The following is a 12,607-nucleotide window of genomic DNA, read 5'->3' on the forward strand; positions in this document are numbered from 1 at the left end:
AGAATCACTGCTCTACAACTTTTGAGAATGCTTTTATTCCACTAGGGTAGCAGGAAGGAAGAAATGGAATGAGAGTACAGTGTTCTACTAAGGCCTACCATTCTTTGAATTTTTGAACATCTTTCCCCACAGGCTTGTGAAATTATATACTTCTGTTGATTCCTTAGTTCTCATGAGATTTTTTTTTTCCATACACATAAAAATTACTTTTTTTCTACTGGCTACATAGAAGATTGAGACAAAGATGAATTAAAAGTTTTAGTGTCAGTAACTTTTACCAGTCACAGATCAAAGTCATGCTTCTTGAGAGAATGGGAAACAGAAAGGGAACGAATCACATCCTCTGATGCAGCTTTATTTGGTCCAGAGGGTAAGTCAACTCAGGGGCAGCAGGCAAAGGGGCACCAGGTCTTTATCTCAAGTCATTAACAAAATAGTAACTTTTATTGAGCAGAGCAGAGGGTTTTCCTCCAAAAAGACCCGGTTCTTTAGTCTCATTAGATTATAATAAATTAAAGTCCTGCCATTTGAAAAGCATTGTTTTTTGAGAAACATGGCTAAGTTTCTTCAAAGGGAGTGAGTGGTCATGGGGTATTCCTAGTAACCTAGATGATTTCCCACTGCTGTTATACCCATTGATGGATTCTGCTATTGACGATAAAATCTCATATGTGTTCATGGGCAGAAGTAGATTGGGAAGTGAGAAAGAGAAACACATGCACAGAGCACATATATCCACAAAAGTATGCATTAGCACTCCTGTATGTACACACAGAGAGACTCATAATTTCTCTGGCTGAGTTACCCCCTGAGAATGGCACCCAAGGTGTCAATCAAAAGTCAGTTTGTCCAGAAGCTGATTTCATTTCTACTATGAGTGTGATATAATAACTTGTAAGTCCACACGGTAACTCAAAATACATTATATTTTTCTTGACCACTGGTAAAGCTTCTTACCTACTAACCACGGCCCTCATTTAATTAGGAGTTCTTTCAAGACAATTTCATAAGAGGCCATGAAAAATGAAAAACAATAAACACTTGGCCAAAGCAGAATGATTTAAAACAGGTAAGTGAAAATGGAAAAATGAAAAAAAAAAAACATTAATGGTACCACTGGTTCCATGACATTTGGTACTCTAAATAGATATCAGTGATTTTTTTTTATGAGTAAAAGGAAAATACCTTTTCAAAGTTAACTTCAAACTTTTTCATCAAGTAAGGCAACTTGCCATAGATCAAGCTAAACAGGTCTGGGAAAATACTGCTACCTCCACCATGAAAGAGCTGAGTTTCTTTTTGGTATGACCCTCCCTCCCTTCTTCCCTCTGCACCATCCACTGCCACGCGCAGAGCAATATAATGTTCCCATTTTCAAAATGAACGCTGTAGGGAGAAACATGTTATAACCAGGAAAAGCTCATTCAGGTTAATGTGAATTCTGTATCTCAAAGTATTATGGAAGAACTGCTATAATTAACAGTCTGTTGGCACTTCCATTATAAACCACATTTCTAAGCAGTTTATAACTCAACTGTTTTTAATGAGAAATTGCTCTTCAAGATAAAACTTGGCAGAAAGGGTTTAAAACAAAAATTCTCAAATGCATGAGGATAGATGTAAGCTGTATCGCTTTGGCACTCTGGGATTCCTAGTGGGCAGTCCACACAACACAAATCACTCTCAACCAAGTGAGGCCACAGGCTACTGATTCTGAAAAGTACACGTTCAGAGAAGATCAATTGAAAACATATCAACAACTCCAAAGTGGATGTCGATGAAAGATCAAAAGGGCATCCATAAATTAGCTGGTAAAATTAATATCTCATGGAAACATTCAATTTAAACAAACAAGGGAGCATTCCTGTGGTTAGATGCTTCAAACAGAAGCTTCTTGCAGGCAAGAACCATGATTAGGATTGTCAGGGCCACTGTATATATTAACTATGTTGTGCTACAGTCTTTTTTTGGTCCTAAAAGTACCAATTTTATATTCTTGGATTTGGTTGCAAACAATATTAGTTTTAGTCTAAACAATGAATAATATCTTTAAAATGCAATCATTAATAGCACTTACTCAATTCAAGATAATTAAATTTTTATTGACATAAAATAATTATCCTCAGAAATCATAAGATTCACACTCAGAGTTGAACTATAGAGTTATAAGTGATCTAAATTTGGTTAGTTCAATAAATTCTGCGTGGACTACTTTGCCCATTTTAGTTATCTACATACATACACATAAGCATGCTAACACTTCTGCTCTCTATAAGTGTAACCCTTCTCACTGTATGCCCACCAAGGACCATAAGCACCAAAGCATGCCATTTGGGAGACCAATCAAAGCTTTCTCACTGAGGACAGACTTCAAGGAGCTCATCTCTGAGCTCCCAATACAGTGCACAGGTTTGGGGTAGAGTAGTGGGAGAGTAAGATAGCTTAGAAATATCAACCATGGCTATTTTTCCTCTCAGCACCATATCCAAGTTTTCTTAGTCTATTATTATAGACTCAATGTCTTTCATTCAGATGAGGGAAGGGGAAAGGAGAATAACATAATTCAGGATTTCAAAAAGTGGATATGGGCCTCATAGCTGGTAGATTCCAATATACCAGAAAACAGAGTCAGAATTCTGGTGGAAGAATGGATTTGCGAACTCTATGATAATAAGGATGGTGGCGAACTGGAAGGGGAAGAAAGCAGACAAGACAAAACATCAGGGTGAGTTAAAGGCAGAGGGAAGAGAGTTAGGATTAGAAAGTACAGACTTCCTAGTTCAGAGGAAGCATGGTGGAGAGGGGATGTGGCTCAGTGGTAGAGCACTTGAAAACACACACACACACACACACACACACACACACACACACACACACACCTGGGGAGAGTATGGGGTGGGCTGGCCCTGGAGCAGAGGTACCTGGGGAGGGGCTATGGAGTCAGGAGGTAAGAGACCTACAATTGATGGCTGGTTTTAATATGGGAAGGAAAGACCACTATTTGAGAAATATCTCCAGGATCTTTTCAACTTTTCTTTTCCATGTTATAGCAAAAGGTTGGGAAGCATCAGAATAAATCATCCTTCACAGCTAATGGACCCTTCTCCAGTTTTCCAGGCTATCTCTTTTGAATTAAGTCCATCACTTTCTCTCTCTCTCTCTCTCTCTCTCTCTCTCTCTCTCTCTCTCACACACACACACACACACACACACACACACACACACAAAACAGTAAGACTACTAGAAATAGCCCTACATGGCAAAACCAACCTTGAGGACTCAGTTTGGTACCCAGGAAGGAACTGTTAAAATTTCCCAACTTCCTCCAATTCCAAACACCTTACTGCTTTTCTTTTCTCAATTCCTTTGCAATTCCAACATTTAAAAATAAAACACCTACTCTGCACATTCAATTAGACATTTAAATAATAGTGAATTTTTCTACCAAACCAAACTATTAAATTCTCCTTATTATTATCATTCAGTAATTTTAAAAATATATGCTAAATTGTAAGAATACTGAATTGCATATTATGTTATAAATAATATCAGATCCCTTCAGAGTTCATAACTATAACTTTCTTTGTAGAGACATTTAAAACTGGATTTTGTGACACTGAAATATCCCACAAGACAGCTACATTTGAGGTTTTTGTGTCATATCTGATTTAGTGGCCAAGGCCATAAGATTTCTTGGTTTATGCTCTTTCTTACTTACAACTACATTTAAAACATATTTAAAGACCTCAAAACTTGTGGAAGCTTCCAGCTAATAAAATTCCCAGAGGAGTTTTAATTATACAAATGATGTATGAAGTATCCACTATGAATTTCCCAAAGTCCTAGAAGTTATGAATTAAGACAGAGAATTAATCAAGCATGATGCTCTAAATTGCCTAAGACCCTCCCCTTTCTCCCCTCCTTCCTCCCATCCTCCTCCCACCCTCCTCCTCTTTCTTACATTTATTAATCAAAATACGAATCGTGACTCCATCTTGGTATGCTTGTATTTTAGATGTGATGAGTTTTGCCACATTAAAATACAATGTATGATACAGTACACATAGAAAAATAACCTCAAAGGAGATTTTGTAGAGACTATAATCAATCTTGTCTTTCTCAAAAGTCATCACATGTCTAATGTTTGCCCTAACATTCAAGAGCAGAGTTTATCACAATGGGAACTTCCCCCTGCATTTATATGGAAAGAGTATACACATACCTCTCTCATTCTCAATACAAAAGCCCAATATGCTAAATGCCTATTATTCTTTACTTTGTATGTAACTAGTATTAAACATGGGTTTATGTTTTTGACTTCTTCACTTTTAAATCCACCAAAGAAAGACTCAGTACATGATTCTACAAAAGCATCCACTGAAAACAGTAAAGCCCATTATTTCTCCTCCCACTGTTGGCCGAGGTCAGCATCCCTGTCATTAGCCATGTCATAACATAATTGTATTACTGCTCCTTATGTGGGCAGATACTGAGCAATAACTGAACATATCACATCATTGTAAAAATGAAAAAGTGCCACATCTTTTTTCCTATTTTAGCATAAAATCAGTGAAAACAATCTTTAGAAATGACACTGCACTAAGAAACTGAAAGGAGCTGTTATTACTCTGTAGGTATATATTTAAACTGATGATTTGACATCTTCAACTAGAACAAAAAATAAGGCTATATTTTAGCACTGAACTCCAATTGTGAGCTCATTTAATCCAATTTCTTTTGGTAACATTCAGTTCAATTAAGGGATACAATGTTACTTAAAATAGTCTAATTAGATGAAATTCCACTCTGGTACCCATCTTTCAATGTCTAAAATATAACTATGCTTTCAGCTGCAAGAAGTGAATACTGTTCCCTCCAACGTACAATTTCGTCCAGTCTCTGAGCTACAGTGCTATTTCAAAGGCTGACCTATATACAACATCATGCCATCAGTTCTGTTTGTATAAGGGATGCCTCGTACACTTGCTATAACCAACATCACTTGCATTGTTCCTGCAGTAGGCTATGTGAAAATGAAGGCCAGTTTGCATAGTGATATATTCATAATGTAATGTGCTCTTACAATCGAGCCCTGGATTAAACTGTTTCCAAAACTGCCTCCTACAGAGTTTATTAACTGAAAAATGTAAGTAGTGTTTTGGCAATCTATAGAGCTACAGTGCTGGAAAGTGTCTGTGGAGGAAAACAATCACATTTTAGTTTAGAAAAGCTTCAGGAAGAGGATATTCATTTTCTCGATTAGGGTCTCTACTGACATGGAAAAAAAAATGTCACTGGGAAACTATAGTTAAAATTGCATGACACTAAAGCACAGAAAGATATTGGTTCCACTGGGATTTAGCACACCAACTTTAAATAGTAAAGTGTTGACAGGTTTAAAATGAAGATAATTAGTAATTTATAATCTTATCATCCTATTAAAAACAAATAACCTGACAAAGTGACTATTATTTGTAATAAACTTCATGTTCCTTACACCTCAGAAAGACCAAAGGTTTACCTTTCAGTCCTGTCTCTAGTCTTGTCTCTATTGGTAAGTCTGATCCAACTTTTTTTTTTTTAAATGTAGATATTGATTTCTTTCTTTGCCTCTTCTGAACTTCTGCCTTTCTTCCATATCTCTGCGAATCTACTTAAGCCATCACAAAAAAAAAGAAGAAAAAAAGAATGCTAGATGACTAAAATCTAAGCAACCAAAATAGTGGAGGTAGAGAGAAATTTCATACCAATGTTAATCATGATGGAGTAGAAAACACAAGTGCCTGAGCTTTGTAGGGCCTTGAAACCTACTCAGTACATTTAATATAAACAGGGGTCAGTGACAAATATATCTGATGGACTGCTACACAGGAATGGACAGGAGAAGGCGTCCCTGGAGAAACATTTCCATGAAGTCTTTTCCTACCATTAGAAATGTGTCTTATGACTTTGCATTTTTAAAAATCCATTATTCCCTGGGTAAGTTAAATAGAAGACTTGCAACTAGTCTATAGAAAGGATGGCTAATTTGCATTTAAAAAGAACAGTTTGCTTCTTATACACAGGGTGACTTAAAAGGAACTTCAATGAGCTAGTAAAGAAATTCTGAAGACTTTGGAAATTAATTTATTCAATTCACAGCACAACCCACTAAAATTATTTAAAGCACTTAATTGGAAAATGATTTAATATATTGAAGTAATTCCTGATTTTCCAAAGCATTTAACTTTTAAATTAAATCTGACCCTACTATCACAAGAATGGGGAGTGAAATGTGTATCCAAGTCATTACCTTCTTTTTGAAGCCTAAAATCACTGATAAATTTAATAAGATTTGTCCAGTTTTATTGCCAGAATGGTTCTGATCTTTTGGTTTTGGTAACTACTATGGAACAAATATGTCTTTAATCTTCAAGACAGAACTGCTACTTCATTGTTTCTTATTTAATACTATCATTCGTATTGTAAGCAAAATAAAAATAAAACATAAAATACCTAACTGTAAAGGCAAAACAGATTTCAGAGTAAAAGAACTATGTTACCAGCAAATAATGAAACTTCATCACACAAACTCCTCTGCACTTGTCAAAGTTCCCAATACCTTTCGACTTGCCCCTTAGCGAATGGATTCCCACTGTAAAGCCTCTGTCTTCACAAGATAGATTTTCCTCTTTTCTAACTTTTCTAAACATCAGCACACAAACAGCACAGCCCTTTTGATAAGTCTTATACCGTACACAGCATGGAGGAGCTTCTCCACAGGGTGATGCCTGCGGTTCACTTTACTCACAGCTGTGTGTGTGTGTGTGTGTGTGTGTGTGTGTGTGTGTCACAGATTGACCAAGACTCAGAGCCAGGAGTCAGTCGCATGGTGGGGAGCCCAGGGTTTGAGAATACCGCCTGCTAAACACCTCTGGATCTCCTTAAAAACCGTTTTGGTGAGGATTTGCCACCAGGCAAATGTTGGGAGTTCTAACGATTTTTCTCCTGAAATTCACGAAGGGAGGTCTACATATAATAAGTGCCGGCAGGGTCTGTAAGAGTCAGGCGGGTTTATCTCCAAGCCAGAATTGGGCGTCTCAATGGCCCGCCCGGAGTCTAAAGAACTCAGTTCTCCCCGCCAACCTTCATCCCGCGGGACTGCTTAGACACGTCCAACAAGCCGCGGGCCAAAAAGGTTGTGGCTCTTCGGCTCCCCTTGGGGTCAGGTCCCTACGCGTCCTCCCGCTCCGGGATGAGAGTGCGAGCAGCCGGAAAGTAACCCCTTCCCTACGTTCCCCAGACCTAGCCATGGTCTTAGCTGAGCTCCACAGGAACCCCGGCCTGTGCCCCCATTCCGGGTCACCAGCATGGTACACCTTGTCCGACTCCCCTGGGACGTGGCACCACCCAGGGTCGGTGGGCTGCACGTGCAGCCCAACCGGGAACCCTGCTTCAATCCGACGCTGAGTATGGGAGCTTTGGACTTGAACGCAACGCGCTCCTCCGGCTTCCAACAAACTTGCAATTTCCGCGCGCACCCTGCAAAGGGGAGCTGTCCTCCAAATCATGACCTGGCTAGCCGGCTATACCTTGATCTGCGCAGGCCAGCACCCGAATTCGGGGCTTGGCTGCTGGAATCGGTTTGGGAAACAAGAATTGTAGAACAATTTCCAAGGTAGGGGGCAGGGACCCTTCCTGGGTTCCTGTACCCCAACTCCCTGAGTCTGCCCTGGCAACTAATCCTGGGCTGAGAAGCGATGCCACGAGCCCCCCGCTACCCAGGAGAGGGAGGGAGGAAGAAGGAAGAACTGGGAAATAAACTAAATTCTCTTACTCTACCTTCGTCCCTAAACCCCAGACACACCCCCAAAGTATTCCGTGGTTTCCCTCTTATTTTTTTTTAACGCCGCCCCGGCAAACCTAAACATGGATCCCTAATCGCTAACAGCAGGAAGGAAAGAATCCGAGCAAATCGTGTCACTTTCCGCACAATCGCGGTGTTTGGCAAACCCCTGGAGCTGCTCCACAATATTTACTATCCTAGCGCACGCAGGGCTGCAGCGGGCTGCAAGCCGAGCGCTCCCGGGACGGGTCTCCAGCAAGCCGGCCCCGTCCGGCAAGCCGTCCCAAGGCGGCTCGGCCGCCGCCGCCGCCCCCCTCCCGAGATCAAGCCGCAGAACACAGTGGAAACAAAAGCAGAGCGTTCACCTTGTTGCAATAGTAGGGGTCCAGGCAGGGAGAAGGTCCCAGACAGGGAGCGTCGGGCGCAGCGGCGGGCTGGGCTGGAGGTGGATAAAATCTTACGTCCATTTCACTCTCACATCAAGCAACTCCTTTTCTTTTCCTTTTTTTTTTTTTTTCTTTTTTAAAAAAAGTGCTCAGCAAAACAAGCTTAGACGGAAAAGAAAGAGGTGTCTGGGCTCAGGAGTAAAAGAAACACCTTCCTTCCCTCACATCCGTTTGTGGTTTGTTTAAGAAGAAGAGGAGAAAAAAAAAAGAAAAAAAAAAAAGAGGGGGGAAAAGCGCTCAACTCTCCCCCAAGCCGCGGCGCGCACCCGTCGGCGCCGAGCGCGCAGCCTGCTCCACCGCCGCCTCTCCGCCCCGCCGCCGCCTCTCGGCCGCCGCCGCCGCTGCTGGGCAGGTAACTTCATGCGCTCATTGTCCCCCCGCCCGCCCCCCCATCCCCGCCTCCCGCGCCCCTAGCCGACCGGCACACGCGCTCGGGCTCTAGGTACTGGGCGTTTTGTTGGAGACTCTGAGTTGCTCTGCTTTTAGTTTATTTTCTCCACCTTGGAAGCCCGGGATTGGCGAGTAGGGGGGAGATCTAGAGGGGACCGGACGGGAGGGGGGGCGAGCACCCCAGGTCGGGCGGGGTGGTGAGCGCTGCGAGACGCGGGCTGCTCGGGGTCCAATGGCTGCTGCTGGAGACTGGGGGCTGGAAGAGGGAGGAGCAGAGGAGAAGGAAGAGGAAAGTACTGCCCGGCCCGGGAAGAAGCGGCGGGACCCCAGGGAGCAGCTGCAGTGCACTAGCCGCGCTCCGCAGGGCAGTGCGTCTCACACAAAGGGGCTGGCGAGCCGGAGCACTAGCGGCCTCGGGGCACCGCGGGAATCCCGCAGCGAGGGGGCGCTGTGGCGCACTCCACCCCGCAGCCCCGCCCCCGGGCCCGCCCCGGCCCCACCCCTCTTCCACCTCCCCCTCTGCCACCACTCTGCAACTGTCCCCACCCCTTATCTGCGCCCCCCCCCCCCCACCTACCCCTCAGCGACTGTCCCAGCCCCTGTCACTGCTGTACTATCTTCTACTCCCTGCCCGTGGTGGGGATGACTTTTCTGCGCAACGTTGCTCCTGGGGATCATGCACCCGCAGGGAGCGTGACCCCTTTGCGCGTTGTGAGTGGGCTACTGTCCAAGGGACCCGATCCGAACCCTCCTGTCTAGGAATAGATGGGCTTATGAAAGTGGCTCCTCTTCTTTCTCGCTCCGCCTGCTGCCCGCACCTCTCTTTTATCTCTACCCCACTGGAGGGTTTGTGAAGGCTGAGGCTGCCTTTGGGGACTCACAAAAGACCACAGGGGTGATTCGAAGGGTGAATAAGGAAATGATTATCAGCACACTATCCGGCTAGAGGGAAAACCTGTGGGTTTGTTAGTTGCTGCTCATGGGATTCTTCTTTTTTTTATAGCCGGATAGTGCTCTCGGCAGTCTGCGGAGGACCAGCAGTCAGCCTTCCCATTTCTCCAGTTGGTAAAGTGGAATAAGGATATATCACCAACTATGTTTTCTTGCTTCGTGTCCCCAAGCCAGAGACTTGCAACTCTGTCTCCTGGTGTTTGAGATAGTTTGGGGGCTCTTGGCCACTCACTGTTGAGCACATCTTTTTCAGGGGTTGGGGGTTGGGGTAGGATGTCCTGGGTGGGAAGTTCAAATAGTAGTGGGCAATAATTATCTTCCCAGGGTGGAGTAGCCCTTCCTTTAAGAACACAAGACCCTGCAAAGGAGCCCAGAAATTCTTCATCATTTGTTTCTGGGGCCAAGGAAAATATTGAGAACATTTTGCTGCCCCACACACCCTTCCAGGACATGTTGATTGCCAGCTGCTCTGTGCAACTTTTCTCCAGCTATGTCTCTTCAAGCAAAGACCAAAAAGGAAAGCAAGAAAAAACTATGAAAACATTATAATAAATGATAAAATTAATGTCTTTGGTCCTCTCTTTGCAGTCTGTGTCCATCCTCTGAATCATTGTTTTCTTTCTTCCTATTATCATTGTTTTAGACATAGCAAAACTACAACATTTCCCCTACCTTCAAGATTAACAAGGTGGACCTGGGGATATGGCTCAAAGCGGTAGCTCGCTTGCCTGGCATGCGCAGAGCGCTGGGTTGGATCCTCAGCACCATATAAAAATAAAGATGTTGTGTCCACAGAAAACTAAACAAAAATAAATAAATATTAAAAAATTATCTCTCATATAAGATGGTGTGAGGAAGAAAAAAGAGAGAGAGAGAGAGAAAAGTGTCATAGTAGAGTGGGTAGAGAGAGGTAATGGGAGGGGAAGGGAAGGTGGGGGGAATAGGAAGGGTAGCAGAATACAATAGACACTAATATGGCTGTATGTATAAACGTGGCCTTAAAACCAATGTGATACTGCAATCTGTACACGTGGAAAAATAAGAATTCATACCCCACTTGAATCAAATGTATGATGTCAAGATCATTGTAATGTTTTGAGCAACTAAGAAAAAATGAAAAAAAATTCTCTCAAATAAATAAATAAAGATTAACAAGGTGGAGGTTGGGATGGGAAGATGAAGCAATAAGGGGAAAAAAAGTCTTCTTCACATTCACAAACCCTTTGAGGCACAAAATAAGAGGTAAAAAAGATGATGTTTTCCTCCTAATAAAGGTCTTTATAATAAAATTTATATGGAGTTTTATGGTTTATAAGCAACAGTTTCAAAATTCAACTATAGATGCTAAAATGTGCCTATATGTATCTCCTTCCACAATAACAATATACCCTTTATGGTTTAAATGGAATGTATCAAAGCTTCAGGTTCTGTCATCAGTCCTACATTCATCACCAACACATTCCATCATTTAGAAAGTTGATTTTTAAAATTTTCCTAGGACCGGTAACTGATTTCTGTTTGATGGCCCTGTGAACATCAGGAAGATGAAATAATATGGTTCAGGGATAGAACAATATCACTGTCAACATCCTGACACCTGGCAGATAATGGTATCTTCTGCACATCATATCCACCACTCCACTTGATGGAAAACTCCAATTCATAGGGCCTGCTGTTCCTCTAAGTTAAGTTTCGCTTAACACTCAAGGGCCTGGTTTCCTCTCTATAACAAGTGTGCAGTCCAAGGGATATGTTTTTGTGCCTTGCATGGTGGGAATTTGAGCAGTGGAGGTGAAAAAAAAAAAAAAAAGAAGCTTCTAATTCCACTTATGCAGAGAGGAGATCATGAAGGTCATCATGGTATAATAATAATAACAATACTACTTGAAACAATAATAAAATTTAATGCCCTACTTATGCCCTTTTGAATGGATATATTTTATTCTATTGAAAAAAAAAAACTTGGGGAAAGTTGAATAGTTAAACCCCTGAGTGAATTCTAAGAATTAAAATAGTAGACAGACGTTGTGTTACTTTTCAATTTATAGGACATTCAAGTCCATATCATAGCTAAGTTTACTCATTTAGTTGCTCATTCACTCATTAATATATTATTATACAAAGATATAGAAAGCCACACAAACTAAAAATGCTATGTATGGTGTAAAAGTTAGGAATATGAAAACAAATGACTTAAAATGGTTCCTACTCAAGATGAGTTTATAGTCTTCTAGACCAGTCTTTTGCAATCCTGTCTAGTCTGCTGAGTCATCTTAGCCATTTGAAAAAGTACCCTGTAGATTCTGATTCCATTCATTTAGGGCAGGATCTGACCAGAGGAATTTTTTAAAAATTGCCTGCGATTTTTAGTGATGAGGAAAGATTGAGAGCCACGGATCAATAAGAAATGAGAAAACGAGCACAAAGGAAATATTGAAAGCATTAAACTTTATTCAATAAGCTGGATTGTCATTTTGTGTTGATCCTCACAAGGGCACATCGAGGATAACTATGGAGTTTGGACATTTTAACCAGTTTCTCTAAATAAACATGCATGAGTTATTGTATAGGTCCAGGTTAAAATTCATTTATCTGAACTAGGAACTTCACATACTCCAATTAGTAAAATGTGTCCATGAACAAAATGTGTCCTTGTTAATATTGATGTTATAATATCAATACCTACAATTCGGGAAATGCCTACCATGTCTTAGACCTGGTCTCATTTTTTTTATATTTAATTTCATTATCTCATTTAGCTCTATTAATTATGTTGCCTAGCCTAACCAATAATTATAAGCCACACTCAGAATTTGATGTTGCTGCCTCAAAATTACTCATGTTCATTTTAATTACAGTTTAATAAATTGTTGTTTTTTCAAATTTGTGATTTTCGCTGACCACATTTCATGTTTTCTGATTCTTTCTATTATGTAGGTAAATCCTAAATCTTGTAGTAATGTCTCCAAATCACATATATGGAATGTGTCCTCTC

At 41.5% G+C, this 12,607-nt stretch overlaps 1 protein-coding gene and 1 long non-coding RNA gene across 2 annotated transcripts in view; one reads left to right on the forward strand and one right to left on the reverse strand.

The window, feature by feature from the left end:
• The window catches only part of Tox (thymocyte selection associated high mobility group box), a 299,896-nt gene extending 291,447 nt beyond the window's left edge, over window positions 1–8,449 (reverse strand). Inside the window, exon 1 of the mRNA XM_027932903.2 lies at window positions 8,191–8,449. Coding sequence (XP_027788704.1) covers window positions 8,191–8,292 — 102 coding nt within the window. The 5' untranslated portion in view covers window positions 8,293–8,449. The remainder of the gene's footprint in view (window positions 1–8,190) is intronic.
• A 97-nt stretch (window positions 8,450–8,546) lies between these two features.
• On the forward strand, window positions 8,547–10,177 carry LOC114090671 (uncharacterized). The gene is made up of 3 exons (XR_003582394.2): window positions 8,547–8,623; window positions 9,665–9,726; window positions 9,937–10,177. It is a non-coding gene; the product is annotated as an uncharacterized lncRNA (long non-coding RNA).
• Window positions 10,178–12,607: the final 2,430 nt, after the last annotated feature.

This window comes from Marmota flaviventris, chromosome 15 (genome assembly GCF_047511675.1).
Source record: "Marmota flaviventris isolate mMarFla1 chromosome 15, mMarFla1.hap1, whole genome shotgun sequence".
Lineage (NCBI taxonomy): Eukaryota > Metazoa > Chordata > Mammalia > Rodentia > Sciuridae > Marmota > Marmota flaviventris.